Here is a 21982-nt window from a genome sequence, read left to right as displayed (position 1 = left end):
GGTGGCACCCCCCAAAATTGGAAAATGCCAAATTAAAAATTACTCCATTGAACTTGTCTGCACAATGGGAGTCTGAACTACTAACAGGGGTTCTCTTTTCCTCGGGGATCATACCTTGGTCCAGTGGGACTCCAAATAGTTGCCATTATTTCCCATTACCTTGGCCTCTCCATTTCCCCTATTCTGAAATGGGCATCGGAGCCACAGCAGGGCTATTTAGCTAAATTAGACGCAGAGAGGAGGCCACCAATAAACTGTATCCGCCAGAGCCTCCGGAACAGAGCGTTTCAATTGGATCGATTTTCACTCGGCTCGGGTAAGATGGCCTCAGAATCCAATCTTAAGCCCATTCGGTTTTATCTTTTGAAATTGGCTAGAACAGGACATTGTCATGGGACAATGGTCTCATGCTGAAAAATAACTATTGCAGCTGGGAAGGCATACGGAAAGGGATATTAATCCCTTAAAATTTCCATGTGATCAAATGCTTTCCAAAAGTTCATCATTCTGGCTGGGGGAAATCAGAAAAAAAGAGGCTCGTAGGACTACTGACCTATTACAATAACTAGCCAAAAATGTGGCCTGCAGAGAAGGTAATTTCAACTTCCCACTCTGTTTAGACTGAGAGGTGCAAATTTAGCTTGCTGTATAGTAAGAGGAAGCCTGGAGGAAATTTTCTTCCCCCTGAGACAGTCACCCATTCAGTACTGAAGATGTTGCCAGAGTGCCTCCAGCAGGGTGAGGACTTTAGCAGAAATCAAGTGGAAGGGAGACTGGAATTTAATTTGTACAGCAACAATATGATTTGGGGCTCACTGAAGGATCAAGCTAAGCAGCTACTTTCAAGGCAATACATCAACTGCTGTAAAAAATTTTCCAGGCTTTCCACTTGAGGGCAGGCAGGGATTGTGTCTACCAACTCTGTTGTATTGTACTTTCTCCCAAGTGCTTAGTAAGTGCAGCACAGAGCAAGTGTCTGCTGTGTGACCTCGGGTAAATCACTTCACTTTTCTGGGCCCCAGTTACCTCATTCATTCATTCAATCGTATTTATTGAGCACTTACTGTGTGCAGAGCACTATACTAAGCGCTTGGAAAATACACCATGAGCCCCACGTGGGACATAGATTATGCCCAATCTGATGATCTTGCATCTACCCCAGCGCTTGGTACAGTGCTTGGCACATAGTGAACGCTTAACGAATACCATAAAAAAATATTTGATTGAGAGTGCCAATACATTTGCCAACCAAGAAGGTGCTCATCTGCAGAAGACAAGCTGAAATTTGAAAGAGAAAAAGAACCCACCTTGCTCCTAAATTACAAATTCATGCATTGCACATGCAGTTTGGGCTGCAAACTTTCCAGGAGAAGGGTGGAGACAGGTGAAATCCACTTTCTCTCACAGAATTTGGACTTTCCCTGCTCATCTGGCAAGTTTAGAAATCTGGTAGATACTAGCACTAATCCGTTCTTAAAACAGAGATGGCCTTCAAAGTTATGAATGGAGGCCAATTGTAACATTTCCCTAATTTGTCACTTCCCTTAAGGAAGAGTCTCTCATTTACCTTGAACCAGCTCATTTTCTAAAGCTATGATAACACCAGATGCTTATCGAGCACTTTTCAATACAAACATTGTGTAGGGTGCTAACAAATATCTAAATATTACTCAATCTCCATGAAGAGGCTTGTGTAAAATTGGCTTATTCTCACAGAGACTGGATCATCTCTGAAGGGAGTAAAAGCCTGAAACCTGCAGTTTGACCAGTGGAAGACCAGGGTTGTTGACCAGAAGAAGGCAAAAGCTAACTGTAAATAAAACTTCTGGTTGTCCTTTTCACTTAATTAACAGTGCTAATCACCTGTGCGGGACTGAACTGTTTGGATGCCAGAGGGCCTTCTGGGAGGGGTGGGGGAGAGGGTGTCTGGCCTTGGAGTTCACTACAACTTACAACTTAGATATTTCACTTTTTTTCCTCTCCCCCCTTTACCTTACTAACGCTGTTTCACATGCACAAGATGGACCCACTACTCTACCAGAGCCCTTTCCTGATTTCTGAGGGTGGGACTTGGGGGGGTGGGTGGAGGGGGGCATCGGAACTGGCACCCCCTACGACCTGATTAAGTTGCATCCATCTCAGCACTTGGAACAATGTTAGGCACATAGTAAGTGCTTAACAAGTAAAATAACACCACCAACAATAATAATAATCAGTTTCCTGCAGAGAAGTTTTGGTAGGGAGGCAGCTGGATTCATTCTGGCCGTGAGGGGGCTCCAACCATCCATTTGCTTGACAATGAGGGACCCCAGGCCAGGTGATGGGTCTCTTGCCTCATCCCCAGTGAAAGAATTTGGAATGTAAGAGTGGGAGGGGATTCCAAACATAGAAACAAACCTGACGTTTCAGAAGGTGTGATTTGAATAACGGGTGCTCCGGGGGGTCGGGGACTTAAAGTCATTTAGCCAATGTATTTCTACCAGAAATTCTCAAACCCTAAGCACATGCTCACAGCGGAGAACTCCTTGGCACCAGTGGGATTAGAGTTAATTTACTGCAAGGCTGAATTTCACATTAGCACTCAAACCTGGAAACTTCCAACCTGTGGTGTCAAGAGGTTAATATTTAAAACTCACCAGTGAACAGAAAGGCAAATAGGGTGTTTTCCTAACAACAAGGTCAGTGAAAAGTCCCCAGACTTCTTGGCTTCCTGCCCTGGCAAACTCCTGCCTCACCTTCTAGTTGGTTAACTGAGGTACTTTGAAATTCTCGTAAGAAGCACCTATTGCAAGCACCTGGGCCGAAAACCTTTCTTTGGGCTTGACTCCAAGAGAGCCAAAATGTTAGCACAGACATGGTACTCGTTTTCTGAATTTACAGGTTCAAAAATTGTTCTCTTCCCCTTAGTTCACTTTACAGTAGTTTTCTGCCTCATCGATCTGCCTGACACCCTGCGCAAAGAGAGGCTTGTGAACAAACTGAAGGCAGCCATTCAACTAACTGCAGTGTCTCGAAGCAATACCATCCAAATTATTTGTTTTGACCATGATTCTGTTGCTTTCTGTTTGCAAAACAGCACAGCACCTGGTGTAACAGGAGTTGCAAAATGAGCCACAGAGACCCACATCTTAAGAGCACTGATGCCTGATGCTTGGAAAACAGATCTGGAGTAGGGAAGCCAGAGGGAGCTGAGATAACTGTGCATTAAAACTTACCTGTATTCAGAGCCCTAGGACAACAAACAGGATCACTTGGTTTTATTGGGGGGATGGTAGGGCTAACATATCATGCCCCCCAAACAGCAAGGCACCTGGACATATTACCTGAGGGTAATATTATGTTACTTACCTAGGGCAGTGAAATCCGACCCAGACTTGAATAGAGCTGAAGCAAGGAGCTGAAACTGGGGCAGGGAGGGGAAGGGGAAAACAAACAAACAAACAAAAAAAACAGAAGAAAGCATATTACCTGGCTGCACCCAAAAACAAGCATCATCTCTGAAAACTTCAGCATCTCTCCCCTTTCACAACTATCTGTGCCATTTAAATAAGGTCACACTGAAGCAAGGGGAAATGACGTGTTCAGGCAAACATTTGTTTTGCTCTTTCTGCCATCAACTCTCATTTTAATTGTGGTATTTAAGTGCTTACTGTAGTGAGGTGATTTCCCCAAGGTCACACAACAGCCAAGTGCTGGAGCTGGGATTAGAACCCAGGTCCTCTGACTACCAGGCCCATGCTCTATGTATCGGGCCATGCCACCTCTTAAAAATTTATTTCCTTACGGTATTTGTTAAATGCTTACTATGTGTCAAGCACTGTTCTAAGCACTAGGGTACATAAAAGATAATCAGGCTGGATGCAGTCCCTGACACTTAAGGGGCTCACAGACTAAGTAGGAGGGAGAATAGGTATTGAATCCCCTTTTTTTTCCAGTTGAAACCAAGGCCCAGAGAAGTTGAGTGACTTGCCCAAGATCACACAGCAGGCAAATGGCAAAACCAGCATTAGAAACCAGGCCCTCTGACTCCCGGGCCCATGATTTATTCACTATGTCACAGTTTTTCTCCAGAAAGCCCAAGTACTCGTATGTAATTTTTCTTTGTTAAACTTATTCAAGGGTTGTGTGTTGCCTTGATACCAGAATATTCTTCCATTTTAGGTGATCTACTGTGTTTTCCTTCTGGCTCCGGTAACATTTTTGACGTAGTTATATATGATGGTAACGCGGAGGACCAACCAAGATGTTACCAAGGCACGACATAACTTCAGGAGGCAGAAAACCATTATCATCTATCAGATGCATCACCAGCCTGGGAATCAAGTGTCAAGCATTTAAGTGCTGGCTTTCCCTAGCAACTCCCTGCTAGGCCTAACCATAAGCCACTTTTCCGAGACTGCTTGCAAATCTCTGACGTAGGAGGCCTTTTATAGAGCATTAAGAAAACATAAAGCATCTCGGGGTTAAGTCAGCAGGTTCCCATGTAAACGTTGAATAGGAAAACAGAATCCACCCAGAGGGTAAATCAAAAGCTATTTCTACCCAAGGCAATCAAACAACAGGTTGGAAAAGTCTCACCTATTCCACATGGGGCTGAACACTGCTAATGCCAGCTAATGGTAGACGGATTTGCTCCTGGTGTTTTCTTGCACACTTTGCTCTGGCAGGGCTGATAAAAGTTAGTTGGAGCTGCCGCCGACGGGCTGTTTTAGGTGCACAATTACGCCCAGGTAGGTGTCTTTGGAGGGGTCCAATTGAGAGCTGCTCCCTGGGAGATCTGGTGGCCCCAGGCTGCCCCCCGACCCCAAACTCTGAGGCCTGTGGACTTGGGACTCCCAGCACTTCTTGAGGCCTTCCCACAGTGATTGGGTGGGGCGGGGGTAGACCGAGGTGGGTGGAAAACCCAGGAATACTCTGTCAATTGGGTGGACATGGTGGCACAGGGGTTCCTCAAGTTGGCTCTGAGGTGGTACGCGGGCTCTCCGGCCTCAAAAATATCCATATCTGCACTGAAGTTAGGTTAATGCTTAATGGCTGGTTTGCTCTGTGCAGATTCAGACCACACATAATAATAATTGCATTTGTTTAGAGTTTACCGTGAGCCAGTTACTGTGCTAAGCCCTGGGATAAATACACTGCAATCAGATCAAACCCAGTCCCTATCCCACACAGGACCAGAGACTGTGGAAGAGGGAGAGCTGGTATTTAATCCCCATATCACAGATGAGGAAACTGAGGCACTGAGAAGTTAAACGCCATACATGGATCTTTCTACCAAAACATGATTAAAAAAAAATATGACCTTCCCAACGCGGACGTGGCTGAGCAGAAGCAGCGAAGGGGTTAGTGGCTCCTTTCAGGTAGCTCCTGCCATCGTAGACCCAGTAATCTAGTCTGCAGTTCTTTCCCCGCCATAGTAGTGGCTGTTCGTTTCCCCTGAGCTTTCTGAGTCAAGAACTTTTCCTTGAGCTTAATATCCCTCCCTTCTCTTCAAGACATAGCTCCCTGGTCCTTTTTCCCTTCCCAAGATGAATCACTCTTCCTCTTCATTTATACTCAGTTATTTACAGATTGCAGCCCTGACCCTGGAACATTTTATCAGGTATAAATTTTCACTCCCTGTGCCTCTAAGATTTCTGATCCTCAAAATTCTTGTATCATTTTGGTTCCCATTTCCATACTAAATTTTGATTTTCCCCTTCCACAATGCTTTTAATTCTTGGACACAGTAGCAACCAAACCCAGAGATGGCAGGACTCTTTCCCTCCAGGGATCTCTTGGTCTGATTCTGCAGCCTCACTGCCTGCCGCACTCCCTACTCTGACACATACTGGTGAACTCTCACTCTAATGTCTGTGCTGGGCCTTGCTCTTTCCTGAACAGCACCTCCTTTATTCTCTATCCAGTTCATATTTAGCAGTTATCTAACCTTCTCTCAAATGCCCCTCTGTGCTACTGACACATGGAAGCCTTTGCAAAAATTCTTCAATTTTACATAAGGGAAGAATACCATTTTAGGTTTTTATTCACCTAATTACATTCAAGGAAAAAGCGAGCTAATGCTCACGATATTACCTCTTTCAGAGGCATTCCTTGAGCACCTACTGTCTGCGGAGCCCTGTATTAAGCGCTTGGAAGAGTGCAACAGACAACAGACATGATCCCTGCTCTCCAGGCATTTACAATCTAGTGGGGGAAATGGGCAATCAAATCAATTACAGATAGGAGAAAGGGGGAAAGGAAGAGATATACATGAGCTAGTTTTCCAAAACGGGGTATTTGCGATATGTACAGAAGTGCTACAGGAGGTTGTACATACTTACACTAAATTATACAATTGTATTATACAACCTGAATACATTTTAGGCACAGAGAGGCTGTCTTGCCTTTTTAAGTACTGATATATTTTGCTGGGTGCAACCATGGGGGGTTCTTCATGCACAGCACAGCCCCAGGACCTTCCCAGTTAAAGGCCACAACCCACAAGGGGAGGCTCAGCTCAATCTAAAATCTTGGTATTGCTTCCAAACGTTTATTCTAGGGCAATCCTTCTCACAGGGGGCTTAAAAGATGACCCTGATCAATATCAGGAGTATAGTTGGCGAGATAGGAAGAGAGAGAAAGGATGTGGCATAAAGTTCAAATTGTGCTTCTTGGAAAAAGTACTGTTCATGTCAGGTATCCAAGCAACAAGAAAGGTGTTGACCATCTTGTATCTTGCCTTTGAGTTCTTTAATGTCAATGTGAGGCCAAAAGAAAAAAAAAATCACTGGTGTCAGGTCCCGTCACCTGTGGCATGTGAAAGCTTAAAAGCTCTAATATGCAACGTTAAAACCCCGTGATGAAATTGATAATGATGGGGCTATTCCAAATATAGCGACAGCTCAGAAAAGAAGTGAACACCCGGGAATGAGCTTTCCCTAGGAAAAGAATTATGTGAAATTGCAATAACCTTTACTGAACCCCTCATTTCGAAGGACTGCACTCCACCCACGTTCCAATATAGCGAATGAGGGTTCGAGCAGACAGGGAGTAGGATTTATGGGAACTAATGACAGCTACAACTTTCCGTAGACTGCTGAAATTCTCTGTTCCTCCACTTTCCAGGAGGGGTACTGGGGAGATGTCCGCCCTCTGAAGGTATAACATTAGCAGTGCTTGGGGTGAAAGAATGGTCACGTGACAAGGATGTCACAACCGCCAAATGAGAGAAGAAACACATGAAAAGGGGACATGAAAGCTTTGAAAAGATTTCAAGGCTTCAAAGGAACTCACATGTTCTTTGACTCCCTGGGTGTCTGCTGGCAGCCTATCCGATAGTCATTTGGCTTAAAGCAAGAAGAACCAGTCTCTGAACCCACTGGGGGGCAAGCTCTCCCAATTCCTTCTCTTTAACAATGCTTGAAATGAATGGCAGTGGAACCGTACAGGACTACTGGCATGACATCACTGTGACCAAGTGGTCTCTTTAATAAGTGCTACTGGATGGCTACAGTGGTAGTGGTGGGTACCAGCTGCAGATCAAAGAACCGGAAAAGAGAGCCAAGATGAAAGGTGAGTTGGTCTCAATTCTGGGGGCCCATCAAATTTCGCCCTTCCCTTCCCCCCATTTTCACCCTGGAAATGAAACAAGCACCACGAAAATAAATCATTTCCTTTGGCCAGCCTGTAGCTCACCCGGTTTAAGGGATTTTCTGTAGTTTCAAAATTTGGATCCTAGAGTTAAAAAAAAAAAAATCAGATTGTTCTAGGGGCGCGGACCCTTTGGAACCGAATTCCAGTCTGGAAAAAACATACGGCGATTAAAGAGAAACCTCCACTTCTGTGGTTTCAGAGCACACACGCCCACGAACCAGCCACCGTCCAAACCGTGGCATCAGCTTTGACAGGGATCAAACCCAACAGCCTGCTGCTGGGCAAAACTCTGAAAAAAATCTCTCCTATTGGGAACAGTAAACATGCTGAGTTGCCTGGAGACTCACTGGGGAAGGAAGGGAGCAGCAAACTGCTCCATCTTAAGGAGAGTTTGAAAGGGAACCCAACTGAGCAGTCCCTGAGCACAGGGGGAGAAGCCGGCACAGAGTGAGCCGATAAGACACGAGGCCCTTGTTTTCACAGCAAGAGACTGAGAGATAGTCCCCACATTATTGTGCCACAGCACATACAGACTTTGGTGCTGGGAAGCACAATGAAACTGCTGCCTGAAAGTGATTTGACATTAAATCCGAGACCTGCATCGATGCTGAGAAGAACACAAGGGCCATTTGAAGACAGCGTGCTGCTGCCAGAAGCGGAGCTGAGAGGCGGCTGACAGGGATACGAACGTCAGAGACAGAACTGCATCCAGTCAATACCGGTCCGGGGGCGGTGGGGAGGTTGTAGGGGGTGGGGAAGGAGCTTGGCCTACAGCTCGGACCTTGCTGGATGAACCTGGGCTTCGCTGCTTATCTTTGAGCAGGGGCAGGCAGGGGAGAGAACACAGGCACAAAAGTTTCTGAAGGTTGCCTGGAAGGGAGGCTGCAGTTTTGCTGCTAGAAGTGGCAGCCTCAGGCAGACGGCAAACTGCTCCAGCCAAGGAGCCTGCAGGAAAAATAAATCTTTGAGCATTCTGTCTCTCACTTTTCGAACTACCTGGCGCCTGGTACAATAGAAAACTGACAGGATGAGAGATGAACTGCAAATCTGCCCCCAAAGTGTGTTATGCAAACACTGATTAATGAAGCTAGTGACCGGTAATCAGATTGTACTGTCGTAATCGTCACGGTTACAGCTTGTAATGCTGCACTGCCTCTCTTGTCATACCATTTGCTTAGAACTATCTGCAGAAAACTTGCTATTTTTCTTTCTGAAATAGCTTTTATAAACAGCAGAAATAGAAGTTTACAGGAACTTTACATTTTAAAAACAGGGAAAACAAAACCATTTTCTACTTCATCGGTAGCAGTTCTGAAGCACAAAATTGGGGGTTTTTATTTTCCCCTTCCATGGTTTGTCTTTAAATCCAAGACTGCTAGCATGCCTATTCACATGAAGACATTTCAACTAAATTAAGTTGTAATAGATTTGGAGCTGAATTTCACAAATATCTGTTCTTCAACCTATTCCCATTTCCCCACAACGTTTTTACAAACTTACATCCCTGTTATATTCACCTAAGGATTTAGAGTGAATAGAGAATGCAGAAGCGATGGTCTTCAAAAAATTTCAAGAATTTGCCTTTTTACTGGATCTCTAAAGATTCTAAAGACAACGTTAGAATCCCACAAAGGGGTATGTCTACTAAATGCTCATCTACAAATTGCTCTACATGGACATAATATTTCAAGATTCTAGATTTCTAACTTTTCCCCACCACAAGCTGAAGGAGAAGATGCAGTTTGCTCTCCATTCCAAAAGCTCCCGAAGTCCTTAGACGGAGAGAACCAGGAAGATTGCATCAGAAATCTGGGAAGCTGCAAATTGCCAGTCATCATCATTATTTGCTTTCTACCCAGCTGATAGCTGAAAGATGTTCTTTCATTTATGGCTCAGACCCCCACATCCCACAGATTTTGCACAAGCAAAGCCCAGACTTTCCCGGACAGCCGCCCACCTCTCTTCACAGGAAGCTGGGGCGAGGCCGCTGACCCAGGGCCACTGCGTGCTTCCTTCTGACATCCCCCAGGAGAGAGAGCCCTGCCTGCCCCACACTTGACTGGAGAGAGAGGTTGCCTGTGTCTCCTCTTGGACCTTGGGAAAGGATTTAGCTCCTTTTTGCCAAGAGAGCAGAGCAGAAGGAAGTGAAAATGGAATCCTGGAACACACTAAATGCAGGCTCACCAGAAACGAACACGTCAAAGAGAATGCTGGAGTGAAAACAGATTTTAAGCTCCTGAGCGGACAGGCAACCAAATCCTTAAGGAGGGGAGAGAGCGCAGAATGAAGAGCAAGCAGGAAAGAGTAAGGGTCTTCTACAGAATATTTAAACCCTGGCAAGTCAAAGGAGCAATTAATAGGAAAGAGGCTTTAAAAAAGGCTCTTGAGAGGTAAGAAAGGTAAGTCGATTTGATTTCGAGATAGCTTTCGCTGCCCAATGCAAGGCACGGTTTCCTTAATCAGGCACAGCCCATGATACCCCTTGTAAAGAACATTTTGTAACTAGCTCATGGCCTACTTCTTTTTATGAAAAGTGCACAATATTACTAAAACAACAAAAACAAAACCACAAACGTAATCTTAGAACAAGCATTACAAGCACTTATTTCTGGAGCTAAATGGACACTGGCTGCTTTTCAAATATGCTCACTCCCCGGAGCTGGTTCCTCCATTTACCTCTTTTGTCTCCTCAGGGTCCGAATGATCCACGGTTACATACAGGTCATTCTGTAAATATTTCAAAGCACTGAGGGGATCAGTCTGGGCCTTCTCTTCAAACCTAGAGGACGGTAAACAACAAAAGCATATTGTTAATCATATCGATGCTGTCTCCCTAGTTTGGGGAGATCCAGGGAGATCTGTGTATCCTTTGGGGACACCAGAAACCCTCAGAAACCCTCAAGAAGTTCGTATCGCATGGGGTTCAGACTCTGGGCCTCAAGTCAAATTTGGGATAGAGATGGTGACTGTACCAGATAGACTGAAAAGTCTGGGAAAGTAGGGGCAGCTTGTGAGGGAAGGAAAACACTCCTTAGATTTAGGTTTGGGCTCAGGACTCATCTGGCTCAATATCCAGTCAGAAACATCTGTGAACACCACAAATATTGTGCAACAAAGAAGAGCTGACTGGAGAGACATCACTGTTCAGTCAATCCATCGAAAGTATTTATTAAGCACTTACTATATGCAGAGAGCATTGTCCTATGCACTTGAGAGAGTACCATACAACATAAGTGGAGACACACTACCTGCCCATAACGAACTTACAGCCTAGAGACCTCTTCAAAAGGGGACCAATTAACACTGTACTAAGTCCTGGTTTTCACCTACCTGTAGCTAGATTTCCTCAGGAAAGGTCACATTCTTTACGGACTTTGAGCTAAATACTGCTCTCACTAGCCCAAGATTCCCATTATGTCTATATATTCCACTAGCCAAGGAGTCACCTTTGCTCCCTACAACCAGCTGCTCAGCAAGTCCTGCAGACTCTTCATTCCTAATTCTTCTCACATCTGTACCGATCTTCTCAAGGCCACAGCTGAGCTTCAGACCCTAATCACCTCACACTTGGAATTTTCCAAGAGGCACCTTACTGTTATCCATATTTTACCCCAGCCCAGTCCAAACAGCAACGGGTCTTGCCTTTCTCGAGCGTTACTGTGATTCTATCACTCTCCTATCCAGACGGTTTCCAGTTGTTCCCAGTCAAATTTATTCCCCATTCATTGAAACTTCTCCTGACTACCCCTTATCTAACTGCTCTTTTCTCCTGCCATTACTTCACTGGGACTGGCTCCCTCATCTCCTCTCTGCTAATCACACCTTCCCTGCCACCCCTCTCCTCCTCCTCCCCCAAATACTTCTTCCATGAAGCCTTCCCAGGTTTGCCCACCTGACTCTGGTCATTTCAAGCATTCTGGTAATCATCTTTAACATCTGGCTGGAACTGATTAAGTATATATTTCCAGCATAAGTTCCTAATATTTATGTTGTTCCGAAGTGCCATCTGTGCTTGTCCTGTCTTCACCATTAGGCAATAAACTCTTCAACTTCCTTTGTAATTCCTCCCAGTGCCTAGTACAGTGAGTCCTAGGTACACCATGGGTGTTCAATAAATGTTGCTGACAGAAAGAATCAATAAATGAGCCACATGACCAAGTCCAAGCTCTAATTCTTACAACGGTCCTGAAAATCAGTCCGGCACTATGAGACAAGGGTGATAGGCTTAAAGAAACTGAATATGCTCAGCTTCTATTTTTCTATCATTTTCTTCTTGGAATTTTAGGCTTACAAATGAACTGAAAATATTTGGTTAGAGGCCCAATCTCAGTTTATCTTAAGCTCAGTAATATGGGGAGTAGTAGAAAGGAGAACAGGGTTAAGTGAGGGAGGATGTGATAACATTTAGCAGGCACTTAGCTTCTCCTTAGGAGAACGGGAGCCTCTTTACCTAAGATTTTTAAATTTTCTTATAAGGTTAAATACCACATTCAAGTACACCGTTTTAGCTAGCACCTAGCACAGGAATACAAATAAATATAGAATTGGGAATGACTATAAACATTCAGCTAAATGCTTTTTCCTTTAGTTTTATGGTTTTTATGCTCATTTTCCTAAAAAACAAAATCCTCCCACTTTAGAGGAAGCCATCAAGCTTCTTCACTGCCGAAACTTCTCTTAGTTAATGGCTGACAGACAGTACTTTGAGTCTCGGGCAGGGCCGCCAGCTTGATGGGATTGGAGAAAGGAGACCATTTCCCTTTAATTGAATTGTTTTAAATTAGGGCCACTTACAGGACAGGTCTTGAACCAGATTCAAGACACTTACTAGGCCGTCCCCAAGACCAGCTTTACTGCATAAATTCCAGCCCAAGAATCAGATCTTGAAGATCTTCAAGAATCAGACATTTTCCAGGTTTCCAGGTAGCAAACACAGACACAAATGACCACAGCACCCTGATCGGCCAGCAAACCCACTGAGAAAACTAGTTGTGGCTGACTGATCTAATACGGGAATCAACACAGAAGTTGTGCTGAATCTTATCCTTAAATTTCTCCTTCCACCTACTCCCTGTCAAGATTTATTTCTGAAAATACTGATCTTCCTTACTGTGCTATGGCAGGAAGCATACCGATAAGATTCATGGGAGACGAGCTAAGATATCAAAATTACAACCTGGATCAATATTAGTAGCTCCAGCTAAAGACCTGTTTGGGAGATCTAATCCCAGTTTAAACAGTGTGACTTTGGAGCAGTCAGACTCCGTTTTCTCAACTTTCAAATAGAATCATTAAAGATGAGAAATGAAGAGATAGTCAATGACAAACACCTTTGGGCGTATATTCACTGGCCCCAGAGAAAGATAATTTGTAGATGCCCATTTAAGACCTTCAATTTTACAGCCAAAAGAATTTAGAGACTTGAGATTGATTGTAGATCAATAACTACCTCAGAATCCGCACATTGCTGTGGGAAGAAAATATACATTCCTCATTTGCTCCCTAAGGAAAAAGTTCATCTCATATTTTCCAGTCATTTTCTCTCTTCCCATCAAGGGGGTGTCTCTGCTAAAGAGGATGGTGGGAGGAGAAAATTCTGTCCTCAATCAATCCATCAGTGGTATTTACTGAGTGCTTCCTATGTGCAGAGCACCGTACTAAGTACCTGGGAGAGTACGATATAGAGTTAGCACACTCATTCCCTGCCCACAGAGTCTAGAGACGCGCTTTCCTCCTCTCTTCCTATGCAGACCGGCCTTCGTTGGAAAGACAGAATAACAACAGATTACAGATACTGGAGAGACTTAGTGGAAAGAGCCCGGGTCTGGTAATCAGAGGACCCAGGTTCTGATCCCAGCTCTGCCACATGTCTGCTGTATGACCTTGGGCAAGTCACTTTACTTCTAGGGGGCCTCAGTTACTTCATCTGTAAAATGGGGATAATAGTGTGAGCCCCATGTGGGACAGGGACTGTGTCCAACCTTATTAAATTGTATTTACTCTAGTACTTAGAGCAGTGCTTGACACATAGTAAATACTTAACAACTACCACAATAATAATAACTATTATTATTATTATTATGTCCTGGAAGCACAAGGGGATGAGGGTGTGCAGGTGAGAGGAAAGGTCAGGCCTAGAGACATAGATTTAGGAGTCACCGGCACAGAGGCCACGGTTGAAGCCATATGAGCTGATGTGTTGTGCAAGAGAGTGGTGAAAAGTGAGTATGAGAAAGAAAAGAAGTGAGCAAACAAAACTGAGAAGTGGCCAAAGGAGAACTGGGATAGTACTGTGTGGTCCTTCGAGCAGGAGGGAGTGGTCCTAGGTATCAAAGGCAGTGGAGAGATGGAGAATGATTAGGATGGAGTACAGTCCTCTGGAGTTGGCAATAAAGAGACTATTGGTGATCTTGGAGAAAGCCATCTTGGTGGAGTGAAGGGGTAGAAAGGCAGATTGGTGAGGATGGGGAAGGTCTGTGTTAGCGGACCAATAGAACCACCATGAAGTAACACCAGGGGTAGGCCTTGCACAGACTGAAACCTACTTGCCTAATATTTTCCCATCCGCATAATCTATAGATTTTTTTTTTCCTTTTCCTTGTGGCAAGTATTCTTCCCAAAGTAATTGAGAAGTGCTTTGTTAACTAAATCTTCTGGAGAAAAGCCTGGGTGACTTGACTGACATACCTCCCAATCATAATTCTGGTCCATGAAAGTGGCTTTGGGACATCATGGTAATAAATTTTAAACTTCATCCCAGGTACTGAAACTCACTTCAGAAGACCAAACTAGAACCCTTCAAAAATAGAAATGCTACAAACACTTGACTGGGGATGCAACAATAACATTAACCTTATATGAACAAGATTCTTATGCATGAACAATTCTATTATCGTACAGGTTTAGTCCCCCTGGCGTTATGCATTAATGGTTAATAATCCAAAGAGCACGGGCCCCTGTAGGACACTTACAGGAAGATAAAACTTCTTTTCACATATTTACCAACCCGCTTAAGATCACTACAGATCAAAGATATGCAGTTAATGCAGATGCCGGGCGTTGGGTCCCTGAGCTCTTTGAGCTACTAAAACTAGCATGGCTGAATCGATTCAATACTGCATATATAAATACTTGCTCTGCTCTCCAATGCTACTTTGGTTGGAGAAATTCTGTATTCCTGTGGGTAATACATTTCACCGACTGGTCATTTGCTGCGTATCATAATTAAACAAGCTGCTTTTCAATCTGAGTCATTCTCCTTCACCATTTACACAACAGCAGCCCGGAGAAACAGGACCATCTGATTCTTTCACAGAGTAGTAAATGGGTTCGTTCTTCTGCCGACAGCTTGTCTTCAATCTCTTTTTACAGGTAAAGCAATCATTCACTGATCCTTCACCCAGATCACTCAAAGCTAGCCCATGTCTAGCTCAGGTCTCTGATTAAAAAATGATGTTTATCTGTTTACCAGTCTTGATAAAAACCAGCGCGCGTACAAAGAAGTTTTGTTTTTCCTTTAGCTTAATCCTTAATATTTTTGAGGTTTCTCTTAATCTCCCTTCTCAACAGAACTTATAAAAAATACTGTAAAACTGGATGCCATAAAGAGAACTCGATTCTTCATAGTTAGTGTTAAGAAGTTCTTGCCAAAGTACTCTAAATTTTGCAAAGTCCTGCAGTCAGGCAGTAGGACAGGAGCAAACAGAAACTGAGCTAGACCTAATTAAACTATTTCTCAGCATACCATTTCTTCTTAACTTTCAGAACTTGCTAAGGCAAGTACAGCGCCTTTGCTCAGATCTGCCTCACTAATGAGCCGAGTTTAACTTGAAGGGAAATAGTGAAGGGTTACAGCCTGGGTGTTTTTAAAGTGGATTCAGTGCCAGTGGAAGGTGCCCAGGAGACTTGAGTCCTTCAATAAACTAACAAAAAGCTTGGAGGAAAACAGGATAAAGCTTTCCATTCACTACTGGGCCAAAGTGCAGATTCGGTGCTTCACGTCTGGTGAGTCTTTCGGCAAAGATGCTAATTCCTGCCAACTGACTTGGTGATTCTCTTATGGAGAAGAACCTGACAACTGTGCTGGTCTCTCTTATTCCTCCCCCAGGTCCTATATAGGTTTACCCCACAATAAAACTGGGTAAGGTTCCTCGAAAAAGTTGCATCATGGTTACATTTCCCCCCAGACTGTCACAGTGTTAGTTGCCATTCCTGAACGAGCCCTGACCTGATGGCCGAGCACTTTTGAGTAATTAAAATTTACACTGTGAATCTCTCCAGGCCTTTTCCTCCACAAACCCCACCCTCTTCCAAACCTCCCCTGTTCCCATCAGCTTTCCTGTCCTCCCCTCCCCTCCCGTTTCCCCTGCTCCCATGCTCCAAGATCCTTTTGTTTTCGCTTGAATCAAGGGAACAGTTATTGCTACAGACACCCTGCCCCCTTCTCCCCTAACTTGAAACCCTGCCTCCCTACCCTCTTTTCCTGGACCATCCCCACCCACGTTCCTGTAGCTTTGGCCAAAGTGGGAAGGCAGGGTTACAAGCCAGATAAAGGAGGAGAGGGGATTGTGGAAGTCAGAATAATAACAATAACAACAATAATACTTATAATAGCTGTTGCTCTGCCTACGGTTCAAACTAAGAAAAAAATACTGGAGCATGGAGGTGGACTGGGGAGAAATGAGGGGAGGGTTGAGTTTGGGGTATAGGAAGGAGTGAGGATCAGGAAAATCACTAGGGATAGAGGAAGGGAGTGAGGATCAGGAAAATCACTAGGGATAGAGGAGGGGAGTGAGGATCAGGAAAATCACTAGGGATAGAGGAGGGCAGGAACGGGATAGAATGAGGAGAAGACAAGGAATCAGAGTCAATTACGCATGAGCAAATATTGAAAGACTAGTCCTAGGTTCTTGTAGTGTGGGATGGTCATAACCCCACATCTGTTCTCAAAATGCAGAGAGGAAGAGTATGTGGTTACTGCAGATCCAGTCACAACAAATTACTCATTTAAAAGGGGAAAAAAAAGATGCTCAAAAGTTTCAAAGACTAGTAGCTAGTCCGCTAACCTCTCTACGTCCCGGCTTTCACCTATGGGTTCTAATCCCAGCTCTGTCACTTGCCTGCTATGTGAATGTGAGCAAGTCACTTAACTTCTCTGGATTTTAGTTCCCTCATCTGTAAAACAGGGGTTCAATACCTGTTTTTCCTCCCATTTAGACTGTGATCTCCATGAGGGACAGGGACTGCATCTGATCTGTCTTATATCCCAATGCTTAGCAGCCATTTTGGAGAATGAATCTGCCTACACAATCACCTTCCCATTACACTGCCATTTCACGCTGCCCCAATCTTGTTTGTTTTTTTTTTTTTTAACAAAAACATTCAGTTCATCTTTCTCCACTCCTCGAGAACCTCCAGTGGTTGCCCAGCCACTTTTGTTCCCTTTATTCATCCTCCCTCCTAGCCTCATAGCACTTATGTACATATCTGTAATTTATTTGTTTTGTCTGTCTCCCCATCTAGACTCTAAGCTTGTTGTGGGCAGGGAATGTGTCTGTTTATTGTAATACTGTATTTTCCCAAGCACTCACTACAGTCCTGTGCACAAAGTGCTCAATAAATACGATTGAATGAATTAATGAATGTGTCAAAAAGAAATTCCTTACCATCTGCTTTAAGCACTCAATCTCCTTGCCCCCTCTTACCTTACCTCACTCCTCTACCACTATAACCCAGTCCGCACACTTCATTCCTCTAATGCTAACCTACTCACTGTACCTTGAGCTCATCTATCTCGCTGCTAGCTCTTATCCAAGTCCTGCTGCTGGCCTGAAATGCCCTCCCTTATATCCGACAGACCCTCCCCTCCCTCAAAGCATTATTGAGGGCACATCTCCTCCAGGAGCCCTTTCCTGATTAAGTCCTCAGTTCCTCTTCTCTTTCTGCATCTCCCTTGCACTTGGATTTGCTGACTTTTTTCACCCCTCCTTCAGCCCCATAGCACTTATGTACATAACTGTAATTTATTTATATTAATGCCCCTTCTAGACTGTAAGATCCTTGTGGGCAGGGCATGTGTTTACTAACTCTGTTATACTGTACTCTCCCAAGTGCTTAGTACAGTGCTCAGCACAAAGGAAACACTTAATACGATCGATTCATCATAAGCATAAACGCTCCACGGCATCAGAAATGGGAAATTACATGGTTTGTATATGTCATTTATTAAACGCTAGTAAGCAATTAAAGCACAGTAAGTGCCTATATGTATGAAATAAATCCATTTTTGCTGTGCAACCTTCATGCAAATGATTTTCTCCAACTTTAACAAACTTGGTCATGAAATCAAATGTTGAAAAGCCATTCATTGCTAGAAACACTTACTTAAATACTTCAACATAGAAAACAAAATGTATCAGAGTTTTTAAAAATCCAGTGGCCTACAAGCATTTTTACTTGTTTACAAAATTCTCATTGTCCCCACCAAAACCCAGCCAAACTACTCCCTGCTGTTGCCCGCCCCTCCCTATGACTAACATAAGAAAATGAAAAATATACGCCTGCAGTAACACACTGAAATTTCATCTCTCTCTACTACATATTCCCATGAGAGGCTTAACTAAGAAACTGAGGAAAAGGTGGAAAAAGCTTAAATTTCCCACTGGTTTGCCACCTGACGCAGGCTAAAGGGTATGGCTGGTTGCCCTAGGCTCTAAGTTTAGTTTTGGAAAACGAACTCCACTAGGGATCTCTTTTGAAAGGCAACTGAACGTTTATTCACCTAGTATCAAAAGCAGAATTGGATATAATAATAATAATAATAATGTTGGTATTTGTTAAGCGCTTACTATGTGCAGAGCACTGTTCTAAGTGCTGGGGTAGACACAGGGTAATCAGGTTGTCCCACGCGAGACTCACAGTCTTAATTCCCATTTTACAAATGAGGTAACTGAGGCACAGAGAAGTGAAGTGACTTGCCCACAGTCACACAGCTGACAAACGGCAGAGCCGGGATTAAAACCCATGACCTCTGACTCCCAAGCCCAGGCTCTTTCCACTGAGCCACGATCGGTGGTCCATTTCAATACATGTCCTGAAAGACCCCACGGATCCCCTAATGCAATGCATGTTGATGGAAGATTACCACAAGACTAAATTTCTGACCACCACTAGACACCAACTCTGTGTAAAATGACTAAAGTCTAAGTACATTCTATGTTCATCCACATTTATGACCACTCACCATCAAATTTCTTTTTGCCCAAAAAATCAATCAGTGATATCTGCTGAGCATTGTATTAAGTGCTTGGGAGAGTACAGTACTATAGAGTTGGTAGATATCCATACTGAAAAGGGAATTAACAAGTAAATTCATTTGTTCCCAAGCTGGAATTTTACGCAATTACTAGTCTTCCCTTTGTAGAAAAAAGGCCAAAAGACACAACAACATAAAGAAAATATTTACGAAACGTTGGGCCTATTTTACAGCACTGTAAATCCTGAATAAATGCCTATATTCCTCAAATCAATCTGAGGTGGAGGCATCTCCAAGTGGTGATCCCAGCTAAGGAATGTTTTCAGGTTTTTAATACTCTACCTGTGCTTCCTTATGAGGTATTTGCAGTGCCTCAACAAGTATTCCTTTGAAGGCCGACAAAGCTTCAGGGACCAGAAGTCATCTAACCTCATCTTCGGAGAGCAGGATTTGCCTGGATTTCCACCAAACAAATAGTGGACCTGTAACACAATCAGAGAGGATTGGTTAAGAGTGCCACCAAAGTCTCAGAAGGAATAAGAGCTGAATTTTAAGTGGTTAAACCAATGGGAGCTCTCTCCCCACTGCTTCTCTCCCCTCAAAAATAAAAACCTAGACGCTTGGCAACCAAACACATTTCGCTCCCCTAATGCCAACCTACTACTGTAACTCGATCTCGTCTAGGTTGACCCTGACCACTCGTCCACATCCTGATTCCGGCCTGCAATGTCCTCCCTCTTCAAATCTGACAGATGACCATTCTCCCATCTTCAAAGTCTTATTATAAGCACATCTCCAAAAAGAGGCCTCATTTCCTCTTCTCCCACTCCCTTCTGCATCACACCTGCATTTAGATTTGCACCCTTTCTTCACCCCAACTTCAACCCCACAGCACTTACGTATGTATCTGCCAAATATTTATTTGTATGAATTTCCCCTCCAGACTGTAAGCTCATTGTGGGCAGGGTACATGCCGACCACCTCTGCTATACTGTACTCTCCCATGAGCTTAGTACAGTGCTCTGCCCACAGTAAGTGCTCAATAAAAATGATAGATTGTTAGATTGGATATTCCTCTCAACAACAGTCTCAGTTCCTTCCACTTCTGAACTCTAAGCCTCCATTCACCCTCAACCTGTCTCTTGCCCCAGCTATAAATACAGCCATCTGCTGTTTAGGAAGCAAATGTGCCCAGCTTCCACAGCAGCTGGCCGGAAGACATGCCACCAGGAGCCAAGGTCAGGTCTTCACCTTTGCTGGCTCAACTCAAACTGTAAAATTAGATATAGCTGTACAATTTTCATTTCAAACATTTACTTTTTCCCCAAAATTATGCATTCCTCAATAAGTCAAGCCACATGGCCAGCTTCAGCATTTAGCTCTGCACACAAACACCAAATATCTCCCAAATGTGGAAAAAAAGGTCCCCAAGCCAGCAGCAATCCCCATCCCTTGTGGTCATGAGATGGCTGATAAAGAAGTCAGTAGAGTCTAATGTCTTTAAAGGATAGCTTTCAGGGAGCTGTTGGCCTTCAAGATCCACTGGTCTTACTAAACTCCCTAGCCCCACCCCTCTGTCCTGTTGAATGCTCCAGGCTGGCTTCTTTGCTGGAAAGGAGATGCTGGCCAGCTCAACAGTCTGAGAGCACCACCTAAGCGCCTTTGGTTCTTTCTACCTTCTCCCTAGAAATCTTCTAGGCTCCCCCAACTCTCTCCTCTACTGGACATTCACTCTAATGTATGGATTCTACCACCCTTCTCTCTATTCATTTCTATACGTTCCCCTCCACCCCCCCAACACACACAACTGGGCATTAACCATCCTTTCAGGACTAAAAAGATCATGTGTATGAGAAAACAGAGATCCTTTCATTCGAATGCACTTGGGACCAGCTTGGCACACAGGTCAGGAAAAAAAAAGGCACTTTTAACATGAACGATCTGCTGCAAAAGAACACCTCCTTGGCAAAAGGCAAATACGAGCAGGGAGATACTGGGAATAGTAGAGTCCGGTTGTGAAACCATTGGATGAAAAGGTCAAAAATCATCTAGGGGAATTGTAGAGTGGAAAGAGGAAGAGAGGAGTTTTCTAATTTGGAACAAGGCTTCATAAACAAAGATATTTTGGGATAATTGCAAATGATCTTTCCAAGAGGACCTGGGTATCACTCCCCAGAAAATGCCATAAAATAATTAGCCTGCTAGGAATTATATTTTCTGATTCACAAATGTTGTCACTGAAGGCATACAGCGAAAACATTTTTAATTGAAAACAGAATGTACGTAAATTAATTTTTGCTCTATTTGAATTTTATTTTCAGTCACAATGGTGACAACCGTTAAATAGGCAATTACCAAATCTGAAATAACTTTTCAAATGTTAAGCCGCTAGGAGAGTGGTGTAAGGAAAAACAGACAACCCAAAACAGGCATTCCAGTAATCACACTTGTTGTCATATTTCAACAAAAGCCTACAAATTATTAATCACAGCCTTAATGCTACGATGCCTCTTTACAGAGCTTATCATTTAGGCATTTCAAACAACTCTGAAAACATGAATTAATCCTCAGTGCTGTTGTGTGACAGGTTCTATAGAGATATTTTTATCTTCATTTTCTACATAGGTAGTATACTAGTCATTCTTTATATAGTGGTTTCACCAGCAAAACATACTAGGAAAATCATAGAAGAAACTATTATTGCATTTCCCCAGGCCTTTAACCTACTTAAGGGCTCAAACCCGAAATATATATGAACATATTATGCCATACTACATTTAGGAAGGTCACCTGACTGAACTGGACCACTGTATAGCCTGCTACCTTGGTCTACAGAATGCTGGGGAGGGCTATTATTCAAAACTAGGATGTAAACTTTTTTACTGACTCCTGACTGGATTCAACTGGAGGATACACAGACATGGAGATTTTAGACAGAAATCTTTAGAGTACCTTGTGTAACTCATCATACACAAGCTGATGGGCAAATCTTGGGCATGGTTCTTCCTCCTGAAGGCTTTTATTTGGATTATCTTTTGCCGCTTGATCATTTTTGTAGACACAAGACCTGTAAAAGAGATTTTCATTCATTTA

The 21982-nt window shown here is 43.6% G+C and overlaps 1 protein-coding gene across 2 annotated transcripts in view; it reads right to left on the bottom strand.

Annotated features, from left to right (window-relative positions):
• MKLN1 (muskelin 1) overlaps window positions 1–21982 on the bottom strand; it is a 191490-nt gene that overhangs the window by 11012 nt on the left and 158496 nt on the right. For both annotated transcript variants that reach the window (XM_029073153.1, XM_007671025.2), the window contains exons 14-17: window positions 21842–21956; window positions 19232–19371; window positions 10312–10414; window positions 3349–3403 (exon numbers count right to left, since the gene is read on the bottom strand). In XM_029073153.1, coding sequence (XP_028928986.1) covers window positions 3349–3403; window positions 10312–10414; window positions 19232–19371; window positions 21842–21956 — 413 coding nt within the window. The remainder of the gene's footprint in view (window positions 1–3348; window positions 3404–10311; window positions 10415–19231; window positions 19372–21841; window positions 21957–21982) is intronic.

Source organism: Ornithorhynchus anatinus, chromosome 10 (genome assembly GCF_004115215.2).
Source record: "Ornithorhynchus anatinus isolate Pmale09 chromosome 10, mOrnAna1.pri.v4, whole genome shotgun sequence".
In the NCBI taxonomy this organism is placed as follows: Eukaryota; Metazoa; Chordata; class Mammalia; order Monotremata; family Ornithorhynchidae; genus Ornithorhynchus; species Ornithorhynchus anatinus.
The sequence above is the reverse complement of the archived record's forward strand: the minus strand, read 5'-3'. Positions and strand labels throughout refer to the sequence as shown.